Below are 23503 nucleotides of genomic sequence, written 5' to 3' on the forward strand. Positions count from 1 at the left end.
AATGGTGTTCAGGCAACAGTTCATTCTGTCCTAAATATGTCCAACTGTGGCAGAGGAACCACGTCCGAAAGCTACCCATTTCTTCTCTCTGCTGGCTACCCAGGGAGCCTTGGGGGACTATTTCAGATGCACACATTCTAGGTAGCAGCTGTGTGTACAGTTAGATATGATGAAGACCATCCCTTCAGCTTAGACTTAAAGGATATTTGCATTTACAGTTATTTGAACAGATCATTCTTGGTCCATTATTAATGGAGCTAGAGGTAGAGAGAAGTGCACTTGCAACACTAATCAATGCATTCTGCAACTCTTCAAACATCTATAAAAAGTTTCAGCCTTTCGCTTGTTTTTCAGGGAAATTCTCAGTGCCTCTGGGCTCACAGGGAAGGTTGCTGTTCACTTCCATCACGTCAGGAGTTTGCCCTCATGGTTTACTGAGATACGCTATGAAAAGAAAACACTCAGACCCCATAATCAGTTTGATCTCATTACCTTTCACAACCAGAGAGGCCTTGGAGGTTAGACCACGGGCAGTGAAAATGACTTCTCCAGTATCAGCAACAGTCGCACTTTTGATATTGAGTGTATATTTCCGACCCATGTTAAATACTTCAAATTGCCCACCGCTTGCCACTTTGCTCCCATTCAGTGTCCAGTGGAAGTCATCGATGCTTTCATGGGACAAAATACACTCAAAAGTGCAATCTTCTCCCTCCTGGATTTCAGTATTCTTCAGCCGTTTGGTTATGCCAATGTTTAATTCTGGAAGGCAAAAAGTAGGTTAATACAATGATTATAACGAGAAAAGGCTTTAAAGACTGACATGAGTAGTGGTGTTATCATTTTTAGCTCATCTGGCTCGTTTATCTACAGGATTTGCAGGACAGCACTGCATTCCTTACTGATGCATTCGACGTGGGGAAGAGTTTTTCCGACACTTTCCCCTCAGAGTCACCGCAAGGCTATAGGAAAAGAACCATGTGAATCTCCTGGCTTCACTCTGGAATGACTGTGTGGAGAACAGCCTGCTCCGGGGAACAGAGTCAAGATTCAATAGGCTAGAGAGGGGAAAAGCTATCAGACCTAGGAAGCCTTTGGGATGCTGTGTGAAACAAAGGCTTTTGCCCATGCTGATCCGAGAAATGGGATGTTTGTGTTTGTTATTTTCTCACTGTCCAACCCCTCCTGGTGTTCAAAATGGACTGGAATTCAAAACTGGAATTCAAAAAATACCAAATAGGAGTTTGAAAGCCTTGAACACTCCTCCTTCCAACAGGCAGCCACAAGGATTAAAGGACCGGAGGAATTATTCGGGTCTTTAACAGACAATGTTCTAACTTTTACATTCCCACAACTGACTGAACCAATAGCTGAAACATGTGAAACACAAGGTTCTTTTATTTTAAGAAATTAGTAGCTCTTCTTGGGAGCATTTCTCCATTTTAGGGGTGTTCAGGAAAGAAACGTAATTGGCATGTTCTTGATATGTCCAGTGATTTTCATTAAAACACCAGGCACACTTACAAAAGAAGAATAACAAGGGGTGTTCAGACGTCATTGTGTTGTATAATAATTCTGGCAACACCGGTTTACAGTGGAGACCCTTGAGGCTCATGGAAGAATAGGTGTGAGACAAAGTGACCAAACCCATACGTATTCCCAGCGCCCCTCGACTGGCCACCATTGACTACAGTACTCACCCTGAACGCCAACCTTTGACTTGGCAACATCAGTGCCAATATCACACGTGTATAAACCTGCATCTGTCTTTTCGAGGTCACAGATAAGGAGGCACAGGGTCTTCCCAGACTGCGTCTGCTCATATTTGTTGCTAGAAGTGAGCTCCACACCATCCTTTTTCCAAACGGGTTTGACCTTCTCTTTGGAGACTTCACATTCCAGTTTAACCACACCTCGCTCCTCACCAAAAACATCGTCCAAGGACTTCATGAAGACAGCAGGCTTCTCTGAAGGTTAACAGGAACAAAATAGAGAACAATCAGGATATTTAAGTTGAGACGTTTTCAGCTGCTACCAGGCATTTAAAGAGGGCTTAAGTAAACTCCTACCAGAGCAGATGACACCAGTACAGGACCTCTCATACCTCATGATTTGAATGAGTTTGGGGGAAAGCAGAATTCATTAATGGGAGGATACAGGGATCAGGAAAGGCCTCCTGCATGGCCATGGAGTGGGAGCGATATTCAGCACTGTAATCGTGGTGCAGTGCTGTAATTTATGACTGTGCAGCTATGAGACTGCGAGGACTCCTTTTTTCTCTACGTTGCAGCATCTCTCAGATACAGGGTCTTGGCATCCCATGGGAGATGTAGTCACAGAGAATAGGGCCGAGGGCAAGCATGAAGAGTCTTAGCGAAGGCCAGAGGGACAACTTCATACTTCTGAGGCACAGATACTCAACAAGACAGACTAGGTTTAAGGAAGCACAGAATCGCCGAGGTTGGAAGGGACCTCTGGAGATCATCTAGTCCAACCCCCCTGCTCAAGCAGGGTCACCTAGAGCACGTTGCACAGGATCGCATCCAGGCGCGTTTTGAATATTTCCAGAGAAGGAGACTCCACAACCTCTCCGGGCAACCTGTTCCAGTGCTCTGTCACCCTCACAGTGAAAAAGTTTTTCCTCATGTTCAGATGGAATTGTCTGTGTTTCAGTTTGTGCCCGTTGCCTCGCGTCCTGTCGCTCGGCACCACTGAAAAGAGTCTGGTCCCATCCTCTCGACACCCTCCCTTCAGATACTTGTACACATTGATAAGATCTCCTCTCAGCCTTCTCTTCTCCAGGCTGAACAGGCCCAGCTCTCTCAGCCTTTCCTCATAAGAGAGATGCTCCAGTCCCCTAATCATGTTTGTAGCCCTTCACTGGACTTGCTCCAGTAGTGCCACATCCCTCTTGTACTGGGGAGCCCAGAACTGGACACAGCACTCCAGGTGTGGCCTCACCAGGGCTGAGCAGAGGGGCAGGATCACCTCCCTCCACCTGCTGGCAACACTCTTCCTGATGCAGCCCAGGATACCATTGGCCTTCTTGGCCACAATGGCACGTTGCTGCCTCATGGTTAACCTGGTGTCCACCAATCACCCGCCGCTTCTTCCGGGCGTTCCGGCAAGGCACAGGGTCTGTTGTCCCAGGTACTTCTCTTGCAGCCATGCCCATCTCCTCCTCATCCTGGAGGGCACTAAACCTGTTCTTCAGCTTCAGGTCTTCGGGAGGAGTAGGAGCCTTTCTCCTCCCACGAGCAGTGACCAGTTTCCAGCCTTCTTCTATGATGTTATGATGTACCGTTTCACACGGCACAGAGCCCTCCGGCAACTCCACTGCTGTGGGGGGTTGGGACTCCCGAAGCTGCACAGTCTCCAAAAATACCCTGTCTATCACTTGCTCCGCTTCTCGGATGCTGCGCAGCCTACTGACCTCCTCCCGTAACTCCCTTAGCTGACGACACAGCTCGCCAACAGCAGCACACCTCCTGCAGGAGAGCTGGCTGCCAGCCCAGGCCTCCCGGAGAGGCCCCAAGCACTCCCTGCGGCCTGAGACCTGGAGGGCTGCATCTGCCGTCAGAGGGTCGGTCTGGGTCCCAGCCTCTGACACAGCAACTCCAACAGCCGCTGGGGAACGCGCTGTGCGGCGTGTCACAACCATACTTGAGGAAGCGTACACCACAGGGAACAGAAACGAAGGTACCTTCGCGCGTCCCTTCTGCGCAAACTGCTGCGTCTCTTTGCTGCCTCTGTTCACTGCGCACTGGGAGCTGTGCTTTAGGCCTGGCTCTTATATAGGCCTCTCCCTAGCACTGGCTGAGAGGGTGCTTGACCGCCCTAATCAAGGGCCACCGGGACCAAAGGCCCCAACTCCCTCTGGTCAGGGGCAACCAAGAGAGCTCATTAGCAGCAGCCACTCCTAGCTAGAGCTTTTCCCACGAGCTTTTCCCAGGAGAAGTCAAGGCCTCCTGCAGTTGTCCTTGCCTAGCTTCCCCTTTCCTCTTCACAGCAATCAGTTCCTCAGGGGTCCTCAGAAAGCCCACAACTTCCAGCAAGATCCTCAGGTTCTAGTCAGAGCCCAAACACTGCTGCGCAAACTGCTGCATCTGTTCGCTGCCTCTGGGAGCTGCGCTCTGGGAGCACTTGCGTGCATAATGCCACAGAAGCAGAGAAGGTTCATTAGGGATGTCCTCTCTCCTCGCAGCAGTCTAAAACTGAAAAGGGTTCAGGTAGTTGTAAGAAAAATGCGTGAAGGGAAGTAATTGGGATGTAGCTCTTCCAAAGCTGGACAGCCAGCACTGCCATTTCATGAAGCAGAATTCACCATAGTGGGCAGCGGCAATAAAAGGACATGCTGTACACTCTCTCTTAAACATTTTGCCTCTCGTCTCTTTGCTTTGTTGCTTCCCTTTATAAAATTTAACATATATTTGATCCAGAAGACATTTGTTCTTTGTGTATAGAGGCAAAAATTTTGACCAGATATCAGAGAAAGCAGGAAGAGCAAATCCTTCGGGCTCTCTGAGTGGACAGGGTGAATTACTTGAGCATTACTTGAGCATGCATGTACACGTGTGTGGCAAAAGAAAATGCATTCACTGAAATTCTGATAAGAGAGTTCTACCTAAAGTTTTTAACATCCCTAAAATAATTCACATGACTTACTCAGCTGATGCACGAGAATGTGTTAAAGCACAGTAACTCAGCTGTGTGATGAAGCTCTAAGACATATTAAGGACAGTAACGAAGTGTGTTCTTATTGTCTAATCCATCTAACTCGGAACAGATGCATTGAAAGGTATGTGCTACCCTTAAAGCTACACTGAAGTTCAGCTCCTTGCAATCAAAATCTTTAGTAATAACACTATATAGACAATATACTACTGAAGAGAGCTACAAGTAAAGGAAATTGCCCTTGAAACTGTCCATACAACAAGTAAAAGGACGATGATAATTTATGGAAAATTTTGGCAGGACACCAAAACAATTTTCCTTAGAAAAATCGTCAGCTATAGTAGAAACTTACACTGGAAGAAAGCAACTGAACCCTTATTACTTCGCCCCAGAGAGGTGAAGCTTAGAGGCAGGACCGCGGCATGGGTATGGTAAATAACACCATAGCCTCCCTTCCATCTCTTGTTTGCTTTCAGAAGGAGCGTGGTCATGACTCACCTATCACCTTCAGACACACACTCTCTGACACCTTGTCTGACTTCATCATCACTGTGCCAGCATCCTCAGGCTTGACTTGCTTCATGGTCAGCGTGTAGCAATTGCCAACACTCTTGATGTCATTGAAATTGTTGGTATAAAGGAGGTTGCCATTCAGGAACCATTCCACATCCTCGTCATCGTGGGACAGTTCGCATGAGAAGACGGCAGAACTCTCTTCTTCAATTTCCACATCCTGCAGGTGTTTGATTATTTCGACATTGCGGGCTGTAGGAAACCAAAATGCACCATCATCAGTGTTATCATGAATCAGTACTCTTTCCACAGCTAGATTTCATAGTGTTGAGAGTTTATTAGACGGTCTAGTCTGATCTCCTGTGCATCACAGCTCATTACATTTCACAGTCCAGCAAAAAAGCATCCATTACAAAAGACTATGCTGCCCGGCCCCCTCTATTCTCTTTTCCACATAAAACGGTTCTTTTTTTTTTAAATTTAAAAATAAATAATTCTTTCTAAAATGCTAACAACATTACAGCGACCTCGAAATATCCCACAGAGCTCCAAGTCCCTGCGTGCTAGTCACTGAACGCACATATACACGTTATAACTAAATTGTCTCTGACTCTGCCACCAGTGAAATAGTTACGGAAGATGAGGGGAAGACTATGTTTTCAGTCACAAGTAGATAGCATAAAGAGATTAAGCAATTTGCTCAGGTTTAAGGAGAAACAAGAACCGAATTATTTTCTTTTCCAGTCACTGGCCACAGGTTTGTCTTTGCAATTACTCTATTTAAAAAAATGCTGTTTTTCATAGGACCGACTGACTCAGGAGGCTTTGGGAATATTAAATCATTTGGTCATTTGAATGAATCTCTTCTAGGCCAAACTATTAGCAAGAGATGCTCAATGGACTTCTGGAAACGATGCTGAGGCTTACCTACAAGTCTTGTGGAAAGTGACACTATGATCATCTTTCCTTATAGCTTTTCCAGAGGTCAAAAACTGGCTAAACAATACTGCCATACCAGGATGAGGCAGAACACCATTAGGATTAATAAACATATAGCGGTGACAAAAGATACCACTGTGGTCAGCGAATGACTACAGTGGTCTGAATGAAAACCACAAGCATTTGCATCAAAACCAGAGGCCTGTAGCAGCTCAAAAAAAAAAAAAAGAACATTTTTAGCTAGAATTACCAGAGTGTACTAGTTCCTAGCATGAAATGGAAAATAAAGTCTTGAGAAAGAATCTTGAGATAAAGAAAGCCTTGAGACTAATAAATAAAGTCTTGAGAAAGATGCCTGAACTTCTGTCTACTGCCAAAACCTCTCCCAAATACTGCCTTTCCACACGCATAATCCCTTTGACAGGTAAGTGCTGGACTTCAGGATCTTGGAATATCAGCACAGTGCACATCAGAAATAGTCAGTGCACTTAAAACATTACATTCATATAAAATTAGAAGAGAACTGTGGGAATCGACCACAATTCAAGAAGAGAAACGTAGAGCGAAATACTAAATCAGAAAGGACATGCAACAGGCCAGCCTGCTTGCTGCAAACTGCTCGTACCTTCAACGGTCAGCATGGCTTCGGTCTCTGCGTTTCCCGCCCTGCACATGTACACACCAGCATCCTCAGGCTTCACCTTGAGAATCTTGAGCTCTGCTGAATGCTTCTCCCGCTTGATTTTGTACTTCTCAGAGGGCTCAATGGCTGTTTGGCCCTTGAACCATTTCACAACCTTTGGAGAAGGCTTGAAGTCACATGATAGGACGACTGAACGACGTTCCAAAACTATCTTATCTTCCATCTTCCTGGTGATCTGTATATTGCAATCTGCAAAGCAGGGTTGGAAAAGAAGAACGGATGAGGGCAAGCTGAAGAAAAGTTTCAAATCTCTATTTCATGTCAATTAATACGAAGGCCACTGTTTTGGGACCGTTCAGATGATGCTACAAGTTCCTGTCACAGGGCTGATTTGCTGAGAGGCCAGTTTGAAGCTACAGGGACATGATAATCTATAGGGAATGCTGCTGATGATACTTCTATAAGAAAATACTGTATATTAACTATCAAATGCATGGTCAAGTTCTCGTTCTGTGTTTATTCAGCTTCTCTCTAATTGAGGATTTTATTCAAATAGGAATGAATTAAAATCAAAACAAGAACTACAGGAGGTGACTGGAGATATTTACCACGGTGACAGCAGAAGACAGAAAGACTTTAAGCTTTGTCTCAGATCAAATCAATGACAAAATGGATTCAGTAAATGTGCTATCAAACATTTCTAGTTCAGAAATGGGACAAAAGAAACTCTCCTGGCAAATTTAATCTGCTCTGAATACTTTGGTATAGTTAATAATAATAATAATAAAAAAAGCGGAAACCACTTTTAGTGAGTAAAAATTAGAAATAATAGAGCAAGGAACAAAAAGATAGCACTCAACTGAATTATGATTGCTCCCTTTAAGGAGCAAACTCTTTAAGGTATTTCTTCCTTGATTTTTACGGTGATTTGATTTTAGAGGTATTAATAAACTTACAAATTCTATATTTTTTAATGCTACAATTTAGAATATTATAAAAAACATCAACCAAAAGTCTCAAAAGTCAATTCCCTGCTACCTGAGGCACTTCTTTTGTCTTTAATTTTATGGTATCTTATTGTGACTCAACTAGTCTTAGCTCAAGAGATTTGAAAACCAAGCACATCAAACTCATCATCTAATCTAAGACACCTCCTGAGACACTGTCGTCTCATTTAGAGCATCCGACATTGCGTCCAACAACCAGCTGGGGACTAAGCAGATCGTCCAGGTATACATACATTTCCAAGCCCCCAAGCAGTGAAGCGTGCACATTAAACAGTAAGCCTGAAAAATTATTTTCCAGGGACTGGGAGAAGGAGGGATCTCTCATGATCTAATTCAAACTAGGACATATTACCTCTGACAAGCAGGTTTGCTGTGGATTTTGATTTGCCAATTGAGAACTGAATGGTGCCTGTCATATCAGCAGAGGTTTTCAGCAGGGCCAGCCGGTGGATGGTGCCTTCTTGCTGCATGATAATGTTTCTGCTAGCCTGCAAGACTTCTCCACACAGAGACCATTTCGGGGGTTTCACAGATGGAATGGATATCTCACATTCAAATCTGGCTTCTTCAGGCTCAGTCACATCCTCATCACACAACTCCTTTACAATACTAATGGATTGCTCTGGATGAAGGAGGGAACAAGAGAAAAAGGGGATTTAGGAGTCGTGAAAGGACTCTTTCATGATCATCCTGCATGCTCATATCATCTTTACTTCACTTGAATACTGCACTTATCACCTCAATAAGCCTTAAAACATCCATTTTTAGATAAAGAAACATATAGGGCTGGTCACAGATCAGACTGTAAGACTGTGACACAGCATCCAGAGAATCCAGATCTCCTGATTCCCCGTCCTATTTGTAAAACAGAATGCCACCTTCCTATCCTGATATCAAACACGAGGCATTAGAAGATGGAATAGAAAGTTCACTGAAGTGCAGATGTTGATAACAAGAAAGTCTTTGGTTAGCTACAGCAACATTTCTCTGAACAACAGACTTTCTCCAGTACATCTGGTAAAGTTCTCCGGAACAGGAATTTCATCACTTTTCTTAGGTACTATATATTCATTTTTCAGGATGTTCCTGCTCTCATAATTCTAAAAGGAAGCAATACCAATGGACTTCAGAAAAAAAATCACCACTTAATTAAAATACTTTTAATTAGTGCCTGTTTTAGGGTAAGTGAAGAAGGCTTTCTGGACCAACCAATTTTTCTTCCAATGTATCCTGGAGGGAAAAAATGGTTTACTACCTTCAACAAAGAAGTGAGCACTGCTTTTGTCATCGAAGGCATCGCAAGTGTACGTGTCCTCATCTTCATAATCTGCATCATTGATGATGAGTTTCCGATAGACACCATCGCTGACAATTTCATATTTGTCACCAGGGTGAATTTCAACATCCTTCTTATACCATCTGACTTTGGCACTTGCACGAGACACTTGGCACTCTAGGAATCCACGGTGCTTTTCAAGAGCAATCTTATCTCGCAAAGGCCTCACAATTTTTACAGGTAGCTCTAAAAGGAATTAAAAAATACGCAATAGTCAGTGCAGTTGTACTGAAGGCTGCCAACTGAAAACTCATTAGCAATATTTCTTTTCTGATCAGTTATTTGGATGATGGCAGGAATCCCCACTTTATCAAGCCCTGAACTAACACACAGTAAGTAAAGAGCTCAGGAAAGGAAGTCTTTGTTATCTCTGTTTTACCACTTGGAGGGCTGAACTGCAGAGACACTTTTATTCAACATTACACGGCAGTGCTGCAGCAAAGCCAGGGACTGATCTCAGATTTCCTGGGTTGCTCTTCAGTGTATTAATTTAAAAGTGTTTGTTCTCTCTCTTTTTATTATGCTAAGTTAAACACAAAAAATGCTGTATTCTATTTAAACATAAAAAAGAGAGAATGCAAGAGAAAGACAAACTGCAGTGTTTTCCCTCAGAGTTTAAACATGACTCCTAATGTCTAAAGGTAGAAAAACACCATCTCCTTTCTGATAAAATAAATTCTGTGTTATTTAGCCAAAGGAAATCCCCAACAGTGAGGCTGATATTTCATACGCAAAAAGGTAGGTAAGGGTTCTTCTTTCCCTGAAAACTCTAGGTGATGCTCAATTTTCTTTCCATTAAAAGTGAGGGAAATTGCTTAGTTTGTAACAAGAGACAGTTTAAGCACCATTGTCATCAAAAGTACAATTACCTTTCACCGTAAGGTGGGCGCAAGATTCTGCCTTTCCCGCTACAAATTTGATCTCTGCGGCGTCCTCGACTTGGACACGCATGTAAGTCAGCGAATAGGTCTTTCCTGAGAACAGACACACAAGCACATGTATCCTCCTCTGAGGAAGCCACGCCATCCTCCGAGGCATGCCACGAGCTCGAGCACTGCCCGTCTGGTTTCAGTGCATCACCACCTGTTTTCACGGCAGCGAGGCTGACCGCTTCCTCTAAGCCCGCATCAAAGAGTAACCGAGCCTCTGCTCCACCAAGGATGGACTGACTGTGGTTGCCACCATCTGGAAAGTACTTGAAACAGAGGGACCCCTCCCACTGTCAGCAAATACAAATTCCTGTGCCTTAGAGAGATCGAACTGACCGACCAGGAGCCTTTTTCTTTTCTTGTGCACACACTAATTATTTATTTAATGTCAGGTTTCCCTTCATTAAAGCTCCCACTGCGTCAGAGGCCCAGCTTAGCTGCAGCCCTAAAACACAGGACAACTCCCTGCTGGACCTTCTTAACTGGATTTTGAAGGTCAGCCCTTTGTGCTTAGCATCCAACACCGAAAGTTCTTTTCTCAGTGTTTTCCAGCACCCACCCCAATCCCCTCCACTCAAAAATGACACCCCCCTTTTACTCCCTACCATCTTGACGCATTTTAATATTGTCAGCAGCCTTCAGCTTGTTGTCATCTTTGTACCACTGGGTTTGGACCTCATCGTGTGAAATCTCACAGACAAAAGAGGCACTCTCGTATTCATTCACTTCCACGTCTTCCAGTGGTTTAATAATCTTGATATCTCGGGCTGTGAAATAGTGACAAATATTTATTGCGGCATGTCCATAACTGAGTGCAGCACGTTTAACTTCTGCACGCTTGCTTGGAAAAATGGGATAACAACTTGTGTTTTATTCTAAACCAACTTCCTTTCCCGGATGGTTTCTCTCTGCAACACAGTAAATACATTTTACCCTTCAATCTGCAGGTAGAGTTACCAGCTACAGTGGAGCTTGCTGCAACAGGATTTTGGGGATGACAGAACTTATATGGGTTTTAAAAGAAATTAAACACATTCATGGAAGATAATCACCAAGGAAAATTAAACACAAGCCTCCAACCTCTGGTGTTACTACAAACCTTATGCTTTCTCCTAGGCATCTACCACGGGCCACTACTGCGAACTGGTTGCTGGGCTGATGGTTGAAGCTGTTCTTCTGTTATCTTCTTAAAAACAGCAACTGCACTTTTCATAGAGCAGAGAGTGGCAGATAACTGGATATGGGGCTTAAAGCAGCTCAGGATGTTTTAGCGCAATCGCTTTGAGGTTTTATCTGCCCTCGGCAGCGTGGTTTCGGTCCTTCTCTGCATGCTGCCCTCTCACACCTTCTCCAGTGTACCTGGATCTCCTAGGGCCACAGAGACCTCAACCAGGTGTTGTACAGCATGAGATGCTTTGCTTCAGAGCGCCTTCAGCTGGGCATGATCCCCTTTAACTCCACAGCCCTGCACTTACTTGTGTCAGAACCGATCCAGCCTCTGTTTGTTACTGCAGCCCTCCCCTTTCGGAAAGGAAGGCCCTGATAAACCCTGGATCAGCAACGGGACATAAACCAGACAGCACTCAAACAGCAACCCATCCCAACCACAAAGGCAGGGAGAAAAAGGGAGTTTAGCAGAGCAATGGAACAGGACAGGACATTCATGAAGATACTGCTCACGCTGTACCCAAGTGGCCACAGGAGGACAGCATCTAGCAAGGAATAGGAAAGAGCTGGTCTATATTTTCAGACGTCTCCCTGGAAAGTAACATCTGCCAGGGAATACCAGACCTATCCATTCAGGAACTGGCCTTCAGCACTGGCTTGTCTCTGGCGCTTCAGAGGCTGGTGAGAAAATCCATCTGGTGCCTAAACAGCTGCACAGCACAGTACACAGAGGGAAAAGTGTCTTGAGCATAAAGCAGAGATGCAGTAAGAAATCGTGACACTTTCCTACTCTACCTTAGCATTTACAGCATAAAAACTGGGGCAGATCTTGAGATCATACCCAGAGCTTGTCCAGTTCCTACTCAGGTGTGACAGCGGCAGAAGCTGAACCAAACTGTGTGCATGCCAGCCCTCGGATCCCTGCTTTGTGCCAGGCCGTCTATTATTTGTTAACTTGCCAATCTAGAAACAACTTAAAACCAGAGAGTAGAACACACTTACGACAAGTGTAAAACTATGTTAGCATCTCTTCCAAAAACACTCATCCAGGGATAAAACAAGCACACGACAGTTCTGTCAATATTTTCGCACTAGGAAGAGAACATTACTCATAACGAGTAACAGAGAAATGCACAAACTGCCCATGAAGCATTTCTTGCTGTGAAGCCGAATATTGCATTAGGGGTCATTTCCTCATTCAGTCAAACATACCGTGAACCTGTAGCGTAGCTGACGTCTTGTCGTCAGCTGCTTCACATACATATGTTCCTTGGTCTTCATATTCGCACTTGTGAATAATAAGGCTTCTCTTAGTTCCCTGGGAAATAATCCCCACGTTTTTACTTTGCTGAAGCTGCTTCCCATCCTAGAAGGGAAAAGGCCAAACCAAATCACCATCAACTATTCCATGTCTGCGCTGAGCAAAGCAAGCATTCAGATCTTTGCCTAATTCACCTGTCTCAAGGGACTTAGTGGGATTGTGCTTAATGTAACTTCAGCATATGCCAAAATTTAAGCATGGTGCAAATTTTTCAGGAACCACGAATGCTTAGAGAACATGCATCAATTATTGGTTGATCTGAAATACCTGTTTGCAGGCTCACGGCACTGTACAGGGTTGGCAATTAGCCCCTTAAGACATTACTTTGAAGAAATGCTATTATCTCCACTCAAACAAAGAATCAGCTGAGCTACAAGGAAGGTACGTGTAATGCCTGAGCTCATCTCCAGACTGTCAGGTGCAAAAGGAATCAAGGCTTCACCCTAAACCTCAATTCCCAACTTGGCTAAAAATCCTGGGTGAGAACTGCTACGTGTGAAGTGAATCCCAAGACTGTGCTTCTGTCGACAGTAGGGCTCCCACTCTGTGCAACAACAGTTCAGGAGTTCACTATAAATTCAAGAGGAGCTTAACTTTTAACCTGATAAATGCACTCAAAATGATCTGGTAAATAAATAACCCACAGAGAGATAAACTGTGCAAGTAAAGGAATATAAGGACAAGAGAGCCACATTAAGAGCTAAACAGCAAAGGCTCAGCCCCACGTCTCTTGGAAGTGAAATAAAAGGCTCTCATTGACTTCCAGGGACATTAGAAGTGAAAATGTCACCGTCCATTAAGTGCTGTACCTTGAACCACTTAACATCCACATTGGGCCTGGACAGCTCACACTCAAATGTGACCTTGTCCTTCTGAGTTACACTCATGCTTGACAAAGGCTTGCTGATTTTCACAGGCAGTTCTGCAAAAAGAAAAGGAAGTCCAGTTAATGGGGAATTAGATTTGCTAGAAGCATCTGGCACAAGGAATAACAGCCTATCTTACATGCTTAACGTAACTTCTAAGTGAAAAACAAAATCCTGTTCTTTTGAGCACATTATCATTGGTTGTGCTGTTGACAATTACATTACAACAATCCTGTTAATAACAGAGGGACTGTTATGTAGTTGCCAATGGAAACGTGAGGCCTCAGAAGGCACTTGAAGAAAGCACAGCTAGAGCAGCTTCTTCATGAAAGACAGGACCTGTACCTTTCCTTTTTTTTTTTTGATCGTTCAGTACTGAGAAAATTTTTAGGGTTTTATAACAGGTAATAGATTACAAACAACAGGTACAATGCACGAAGGGAAATGTGGTAATGTTGCAGAACACACTGATGTGCATAGCTTCAGAAACATCTTGTAGTCACCCGTTATCGCAGACGTGTCCAAAGGGATCCCACTGTGGCTAATGACCCACTTCCCACACCAATCAGAGCCTGAGACTTTGGGGTCTGTGTACCTGTCACATCAAGCCTCCCTGATGAATGAATGCCGTCTGCCTTGAAGGAGATGAGCCCTGCATCTTCAAGGTTCACAGAAGAGAGAGTCAGTGAATGTTTCTTCCCCACGACATCAATACGGACATTTGGGGAAGGCTTCAGCCGAACACCATCTTTCTGCCAGATTCCTTCCACGTCCTCGTGCGACACCTCCACCTCAAAGGTGACGGTCCCTTTCTCACACACTTTGACAGGCTGAAGACCTTTTATCAGGTTGATCTTCCTCACTGGAAAACAATAATAACCTTTGCCACTGCCTTCCTCCCCCCAGCCACTCTCTGCAGCCTCCTAGCACCATCCTCTTCTTCTCCTTGATGACTTCCACTTCTCTGCACGCTGTCTCTATCATGTCTGCACTCTGAGTGGCAGCAGCTGCCTGGGAGGGTAAGGAGTGGGGTAAGTTCAGGTCAAGTTCCTATGCTGCTGACCACGGCAGTACATGCAACCCCAGGATCCACGCCATAGGCTTACTGACAATATCGCACCGTCCGCAGAGAGGGACGGGTCCTGCAGGGAGCATGCCGCAGCAGGAAGCCAGCTTACGTGCTCTGAACCGGAGGAGTTCCTCTGTTGGCATTGACTGTAGGAGGACTGTTGGAGACCACAAGGCTTGCTCATTAACAGGCAAGAGTACGTGGCCTGTGGTGGGTGATGTGAAACTCCCCAAAGGGACATTTCAGCTGACTTGTAGATTCAAGCAGCATTCAGACATCTAAAAGACCTCAAGCGCACACCATGGTTTGCATGCAAAACTGGCTGCAAAAATATTAACATTTCAGCCTCAGTCTACAAATTGGACCACGAACATGTATGGCACACTAACCAAATGAGTTCCAAATCAGTCTGCGTAAATGGGTGTTGTGTTTAAAATGACAGATTAGCAGGGCAGGAATATTCCAGATAGGCTACTTGCTTGTGTTCTGCATTCTCCTCCTTTAATATTAAACATTTTTATAATGAGAGAAAATGCGACTAAATCTTTTAATCAGCTTAATCAGTCTGACTTGTGATTAGTAGTTCTTCTGGATTCAAACTGATCTCAAAGATAACAACGACTGACTTCAAATGACTGCCACTAATCATTAATTTGCCTCAGAAATCTATTTTCAAGCTAAGCAAGTATTCACTGCAGATGACACTTCCAAGTCTTAGGTGGGAGTGGTTAACGAAGTTCCACTAACACTGAGAAAAAAGGATTTCAAGCCCCAGAGCTTTGGCCCGCTTCATATAAGGATTTTAAAAGCAATTCACTGCATGCAGTGAACGTTCAAGATAATGAGCTTGCAGAATCAGCTCTTTCAGCCACATATTTAATTCAGCCCACAAGGTGTGCAGCATTCACTTCTTCCTACATTAAATCAAAGGGCCAGTAGCTACCCCCAGCACTCAGTACTGAGCATCTAACCTTCAAGCTGTCCTTTAAAAGGGAAGGTTTTGTGCTACCAGTGGAACACTGGAGCACAGGAGCTCTGAAAAGCTCTCCGAGCGCAATGGTAACAGGATAAATTAAGATTCGGAAAGCCACAGCACTTTGGGATAACCTGGTAAGATGAGGATTTCTGCATGAAGGAGCCAGCCACTCAAAGAGTACTCATAATCCCTCTTGATTTTCACACTAGATCATTTTCCAATGAGCTGCGGGACTCGCATGTCATGTTACAGTCGTACACATGAGAAATACAGCAACTGTAGCTAGGCAAGCACTCTCCGCTTACGACAGAGGGGGAAAGGTGTTACATTACCCTGCGCAGCCATGAAGTCATCCAGTTTGAAAGAGAACTGAAAACCTTTGGTTTCTGAGGCAGACAGCTAAGAATAGCCCTCAGATAGAGAAATTCAAATCTAACAACCCTGAATTCCCCTACACCTCTGGACTAATGGACAAGTTGGCATCAACAGCTGAGCGTGAACCTAGCTCCCTCCAAACCGTGCCGTGCTCTTTCTATTAATGCCCATTTTGCGTTTTCTCTGAATGACGTCTCTCAAGCCTATCCTCGCTGTTATCCATCCTGCATTGAAGCTGGCAATTTCCAGAGCCAAAAGCATGAGCTGTGCAACTCAGGAGAAACAGCCTGAGGTCCCCAACTCACAGTCTGTCTATAGCGCACAGCGTGGGGACACCTAACAGCTGATGGTTTATAGCATATGCTACGGGGAGCAGCAAAGCATTATGCATAATTGCATATTGCTCACAGAAGACCGAGGAGAGCAGGATGCCCCAAGGCACTAAGAGAGCAGTAAAGACTGCAACCTTTACAAGAGAACAGAACGCGAGCTACGTCCTGCAAGGACTTCAGGTCTCTAGCATGCGGGCAAGCAGGAAAGTCAATAGATTCCCAGTGCGGTTGCTCCTCTACATAGCTGATAAAGTGCCAGACCTCTGCCAGGATTAGGCTCCCAGTGTGCCTGATGCCATAGGAAAGCAGAAGAGAGAACAGATTCCCTGTTCCGTCAGAATTGGAGACAAGAACTGTAAAGTTTACAGGGAGGCATCTGGCCTACAAACAAAGGCAGCACAGTATTATTACTTTGAATAAAACAAACAAAAAGCCCTTCTTATCAGCCAATTCAGAAATGACCACTCAGAACGTATCTGACATGCCCATAGCCATCTGGAGCTTAAGATAAAGTTTACTGCACCTCTGAACATCTTGCAAAAAATATACCGAGACAAAAGGAAACTCCACTGTAGTCAGAGTGAAAGGCCTAAATCCTCTGACTCCAAATCAAGTTGTTTAAAGAGAATAATGAAAATACAAAGAAGCATTTTTGGACGCACTACTGGTCATTACAAACACAGTACTCGCAATGAACAGTCATCACCTTTGGATTCGACAGGCCACGGATACATCTAGCGCAGCTATTTCAAAATTTTTAGGACAGTACACCCCTATCAACTCCCCAACTTTCTCAGTACAGACACAACGAAATAAGGTTCCTCTAAATGCTGCTGCGTAAATATCACTCAGTAGACCAGCGTTGGACCACTTATCACGGCTTGAAAACTACAGTTCCATAGCCAGTGACAGCTTCTGATGAAAGAAATGTTTGGGGAAGAGTTGGATGAAAGGCTGTTAAATTCAACCCAAATCCAGTTGAACATGTCTGTAACTGTTCAATGTGTTTATGACCTCAAGTACCAGGCTACTCAAGGACCATGCTTCAGATGGCTCTCCCATGTACCAGACCCAACCTGTTTCCGAGGTTCAATCTCTCTCTGCTAATTGCAGAATCTACCACTTGTGCTCTATCAGACTTTAATTTATGTCGAAACAAAATTCTTCATTGATAGTCCAGCTGTCCCCTCTACCTATTTGGGTCACTCAAATTCAGTGATTCCCCCTCCAGAGTTCTTCACCTCCCCCTCCCTTTTTATCTACCCCTCTATCGCTGCTATGGCCTTTCACTGTAGTTCTGCAGGAGTGCTTCTGCAGACACATCAGGTGATTGCGAGAGGTGCAGATATTAGCCTCCATGCCCACCATTTGCTGCAGTTGCAGTTAGTCATGAAAGAAAAAAATGTGTGTATAAAAAAAAAACAAACACATGTTGGTATGACACTTGGCTGAAAATCAAGTAACTACAGCTGAAATATTTCACCCCAGAGAGGCTGTGAAATGACCCCCTGAAGGTAAGGTGCTATCCAAAACGGCGCATTCCTTTATCTTTGCCATTTCTAACATTTTCTCACCTCTGACTTTGACTTGGAATGTTAGTTTTTCATCCTCTGTTTCACAGCTATAGCTCCCTTGGTCCTGCTGAGTCACGTTCAAGATCGTGAGCTTACACTGTGTTCCCTGAGAGGTGACTACTAATTTCTGGTCCTGCTTAATCTCAGTTTGGTTCTTCTTCCATACCACAGCTCCATTTGCTGCTGACACCTCACATAGCAGCTCAAGGTTCTCATAAGCACTGACTATTAGTTCTAGAGTCGCTTGGGGCTTGTTTACAAATTTCCTAGGTTCCTCTGAAAGAAGTAAGAAAATAATAATAATAAGAAGAAACAAAGCAGAAAACATCTTCTGCTTTGACTCAGGCTTACTCAGCCTTACTCAGCACAAGGCTAAGAAAGATGTTACTCCTCTGCTAGTCACATCACCGTGCTGACTGCTCAGCGCCGGAGGAGTAAATGTATATAGGCACGGGTGGCGGGGAGGTGCTGTTGCAACATAATTGTGACAGTGTGTCATCGATGACGCTGAGCGTGATGATGTCACTGAGCGTGATGATGACAACGAACTACGGTTACCAGCCAGAAAAATCCTCTCCAAGTTACAGCAGAGGTGTCTGCACTAGGAAACTCACTCTCCAAGTTCTAAATCATCCAGAGAGTTGGTATCTGTTGGTTTCCTGTTTGGGAGCTGGGTATGGATGAATCCAGGCAAAAAAGCTGCCTCAAGCCTTGATAAAAAAGAAGTCTGGGATACAGAAATTCACGCTCATAGTCTCTTTAGGGCCTTTAATATATGTATACATATGAATAAACTATTCTATCATATATATGTGTGTGTATCCCTCTCTCACACACACACACACACACACACATATATATATATATATATATATATGAGAATACTTTATTAACAATGACAAACCTCACCGCATTCAGTGTGACTGTTTCCATGAGTAAAATGGCAGGAGAATCAGTCCTCGACATGTAATTTCATACAAATAACACTCAATACGCTTTGGTCAAATACACGGAATTGGAAAATGCTTGTAATTGTATTTTCATTCTTCTGAAGTGGTGATTAGCTACAGTGCAAGTGGACTTCCTGATACCCTGCTCCTGTCTACCCTGACAAGCTATCAGCCTACCAGGTGCACACTGTGACATTAATACTTAGCCCTATGTCAGAAGAGAATAGCTTCTAGATAGATGTGGATCTATTCCTATCTGTAGTCATAACCAAAATCCACCTAACTAATGTGCGGTCATTTCTTGCCTCCTGTCTGGGAATCAGGCATGCATGCTGCTACAGAGCATAGACAAGGTGGTTTCTACTAACAGAACCGTATCTACACATAGCCATGAGCAGAATCTGCCCCAACATCACGAGATCATAAAGCCTCACAGGTGAAGTCTCTCTGCTTTATTTCACAGCTCCTGTGTCATCACAAACATAAATGTTGATGCCCCAACTTTCTGACAGATGCTACAAGCTCCTTCTCTCATCTTTAGACAACTGCTCTCAGTAACAGCTCAGTCTCGTTCCTCTGTCCCGCTTCCCGGCTCTTTCAAATCAAGCTGAGATGCATTCAGGTTACTGACACTTTAATCACCGCTCACTGTTTCTGATTTCAAGCAAGCTTTAGGGAACATGTGTTGACGTTCGAGTCCACAGACAGTTTTGAGAAGATCTAAGAAGTCTCTGAGAAGCTTGTTAAAAGTGACGAAAAACCTTCTTTTACGTATTTCGGAGCCCATATCTGCAACCCCTCGTTCACATGACCTGTCCCACTGGATAAATTCTTCCCTAGACCAGATCAGGGTACATGGGGGTAATCTCATTGATAAGACATTCTCCACTTTCAAGAGGACCAAGTAATATGTGAGTCACATCTGCCTGCTGAAACTGATCCTCACAGCAGAGAACTCGCAACTGCTCACAACTCATTTAGCTCCAGCGGTAGAGATTCCTGCTTTGATACCTCAGCTCACATCCTGCTGGCTGCATAGGCTGGCGCTCATATATATGAGCTGTGCATATGCACACACAAACAGCATGCATCATGTATGCAGCAACGATACAGCACTTTTATCCATTTAATTTTTTGCCAATGTATTTCTCAAGGTAGAAGCGAAGGCAACTAAGCGGAGACAGGTACTTTGTCTGTGAAATGTGAGAAAGTGTATCCAACACACCTTGCCACTCACTAACGAGCAGTATCTGATGAGCATGTCAGGTATTTCATACGCTTGACTCCACCACACCAGCGCTTGCCTGAAGAGCAAGCTGAAGGCTATCAGTTATAAGCAACCTTAGCTTAGTATTGCATCTCTTTTTGCAGCAACTGTTGTTTTCAGTCGCTAAGAAGTATCCCAAGGACAACTGGTATGCTGCACCCATGCCAGGCATGTGGCATCAGGGAACAAATATTTCATTAAAAATTGTAATCATTAGGAGCAATCTATTTTAAAAAATTAGATTACCAAGGAAGGATAGTCCCTCCAGAGTCCTGCTGTTCAAGATTAATGGGATAACTCATTACCATAAAAGGCAGATTACTTCCCTGCCCTAATTTCCTTCCTTGATTGTGCAGTGCTTCTTATCAGCACTCTGGAAACTTTTTGTGGTGAAATATGAAACAAGGTGGAAGTTGTCCTAGCTAGTGTTGTTAACAGGCTGTAGTTCAACCCCTGTTCACCAAGAAGTTCACAGGGATTCACAGATATTTTGCAGATATTGATTTTATTTGTCTGAACCACGTGATGTGTTGTAATGGGAGCTATAGGGGGGATCCACTGAACCTACATTCAGCCATCAAAAATTTAGGTACCCTGTTTCAGGTAATCATGCAAACTCCTTCTACACTTGATGTGTAAAGGCAGTTCCAGAAAACATATATATTTTTTAATCTGTCCTAAATACCTCTCATCAGATCATAAACATTGTCCTCTGGGGGTACCTTTACTCTGCATCAACCAGTTCAGATGGATCCTAGCTGACTATTTTAGAGCAATTTTCCAATAAGTAAAGTCAAGGACTATGAATTACACCCAAAGTGAAATTGCAAAGTATTGGATTCTCAACCAAACAGAACTGGAGGCATGATGCAAAGTGAATACTTGAGTAAACAACAGCTGGAAACTGGAAGCAATTCCTCTAGCTCAGTACACCCTCTAGCAATCTCTCAAGTCCAGTGCTTTGCTAGATCAATCAGCCCTGCTGAGTTTCTAATTAATCTATGGAGAGCATCATAGTAATATGGATGTACAGGTCACAAGCACGTAGCTTTGCATGACACTCAACCGTTACTTCTCTTAAATTGTATTGCATTGCAGCATGTAGACACACTGTGAGAAAGTTTCACTGGTGTTTCAATGTGTATCTTAAGACTTGGTTAAAAATTAGGCTGAAAACGTAAGCCAGAACACTACTTTTAGAGGAGAGGTTCCCACCAGGCTACGCAAATTGAATCAGCTGAATTTCACAGATACTGCATTTCAAAGAATTTCTTGTGCCATCTTATACTCCGGCTCTGTCCTGCACTGGAATACATCAGTGGCAGGCATTTCCCTTTTGGACTTGACCTGATAGGCACGTGCTTTACACGTGCTTTATGCTGATGGGCACGTGCCATCAGCTAATGGCTTCACTTGCAGTACCTAAGGGAGCATACGTAGCTGTCTCAGAGATCACAGTGTCCTTTAGGAATAACAGGAGGTGCTTGACTGTCTGCATCAGAAGTTAAGCTTGTCAAAGGAGGACACAGGACTTTCACAGTAAGACTTTAGTACCACTTCAGTCAGGAGGTTCAAAGACAGCGTAAATGGTGGAGCAATTGTTAAACTGAAAGAATACAGGCCAGACATGGCTCTCAGCCTGTCCAACAAGTGAGGTGGTTTGAGTCATGAATCCAACCCTAGTAAAGCCTTGAGCTGACCTGAATACATAACAGCATGGTTATATTATTTGCCTGCATTGTGGATTTGAATAGGGTTAGAGCCTCTGAAATAGTACTATGCAATCCTGGCCCAAAAAACTGGTAATCTAAGAAGTAACAGGTATAATGAGCCAAGTCCTGAGTGTGTAATACAACCTGATCCCAAATTTTGATCATGAACTTACCTGAGACTTTTAAATCAAAAATAAGAGTGTCATCTCCAGTTTTGCAGGTGTATGTTCCCTCATCTTCTTTCGCCACAGCTGAAGCCACAAGCTTATGCAGTTTGCCCTTATCTTCCAAAGTGAATTTCTTGCTTGCTGTGATTTCTTTGCCATCTTTGTACCACTTAACCATGATGTTGGCTTCAGAGGTCTCAGAAACAAATTCAGCCGTTTTCCAGTGATGACTCTGATAATTCCTCCAGTTTTCTCTTTATTTATGAAAGTTGCAAGTGCTGAAACAAAATACGGACACACAGTGCTTTGAGGAATTGTGTGGACACGAATAAATACATACACTTATATCTACATTAGGTATTAATTTATCACAGGGCCAAATATGCATGTGTATGGGAAAGTGCGGAAGAATGTCGAGGAGATAGGCGATGGAAGCTAGCCAGACCGTTCCGTGGGAAAAGGAGCATCAACAGGACATGTTGACCCATAGCCATGTAGCTGGGCCTGTGCCAGTGTGGTGTGCACCTGGGCTTTGACTCGAGATTAGCGATGAGCTCAATGTGCCCACTGCGCATGTGTGTAGTACACAAAATCCACGTATAGTGCCCCCCCGGCGTTCCTCGCCATGGACCGACGCTCAGCGGTGCCAGGGACTCTCCCGCTCCTTTATTGCCTCGATCGGGAAATCGCTGGGGAACCCCCGCTCAGACGCAGAGGTAATAAACGCTCAGCATTGACCTTAGTGTGCCTTGTGTTTGTGTATCTGTTCCTGCCGGGAGTCCAGGCGTCGCCCCCGCCGGACCCTTACAACTGGCGTAGTCGGCAGGATACACAAACGACAATGCCGTGGCCAAGGAGAGCGAAGGGGGAGGGCGAGAGCCACGGAGGGACTGCTCGCCTGCGGCTGCCAGGATGGCCCCAGACTGAGCGGTGGGGGCCGGTAGCTGCATTGCTTGCCGCTCTGGCAGTCCCCCAGGACTGGCCAGAGTTGGCACAGGGGGAAAATGTTACCCCGAAGGCGGTTGAATCCGCTTTACAGGCTATGCCCTTTCGTGCTGCTTCGGAAGCAGCTCGGAAGCTCGCCGGACAATTAGGGTGGGCGCTGTTGACGGGCATTCGAGCCTTAGATAATGAGGTATCATCTTTGCAGCAACGAGTAAAAGATCTGGAGAAGGAGAATGGAGATTTGCGTGATGCGAGGGCGGTAGCACAGGAGTTGATCACGAGCCAAGCTGAAAAGAGTCAGGAATTAACCCATAGGGTAGAGCGATTAGCTTTACGAATGGCTAACAAGCGCCGTGTGCGCTATGGTAAAGCCCCAGCTACAGTTGCACAGGTGAGAGCAATAATAACTAGACCTTCCTGGGACCCAGAGGAGTGGGATGGTAATATTTGGAGTACTTCATCTGACTCGGAGATTGAATTTGGATTAGAAGGAGAATCGGCTACTCCCCAGGTCTGACCTCTTGTGCAACTGAAGGGGGAGAGGCAAGTAGACGGGAATACAGTGGAGCAATCTAGGACGTATACCCCGAAGGAACTGCGTGAGTTTTTAACTGCTTTCCAGCAGCAGCACGGGGAGTCTTTGTTAGCCTGGTTAGTGAGAGCATGGGATGCAGGTGCCGGATCGCTTAGTCTCGTAAGAGAGGAGCTGAATTTAATGAGCCCCTTATCAACCGATGCTCA

General features: G+C 44.5%; 1 protein-coding gene across 1 annotated transcript in view; it reads right to left on the minus strand.

The window, feature by feature from the left end:
- LOC136991348 (obscurin-like) overlaps positions 1 to 23503 on the minus strand; it is a 143932-nt gene that overhangs the window by 101066 nt on the left and 19363 nt on the right. The window contains 11 exon segments of the mRNA XM_067292215.1: positions 493 to 762; positions 1701 to 1967; positions 5173 to 5439; positions 6752 to 7018; positions 8129 to 8398; positions 9032 to 9298; positions 9982 to 10086; positions 10647 to 10808; positions 12421 to 12574; positions 13339 to 13451; positions 13991 to 14257. Coding sequence (XP_067148316.1) covers positions 493 to 762; positions 1701 to 1967; positions 5173 to 5439; positions 6752 to 7018; positions 8129 to 8398; positions 9032 to 9298; positions 9982 to 10086; positions 10647 to 10808; positions 12421 to 12574; positions 13339 to 13451; positions 13991 to 14257 — 2409 coding nt within the window.

This window comes from Apteryx mantelli, chromosome 2 (assembly GCF_036417845.1).
Source record: "Apteryx mantelli isolate bAptMan1 chromosome 2, bAptMan1.hap1, whole genome shotgun sequence".
In the NCBI taxonomy this organism is placed as follows: domain Eukaryota; kingdom Metazoa; phylum Chordata; class Aves; order Apterygiformes; family Apterygidae; genus Apteryx; species Apteryx mantelli.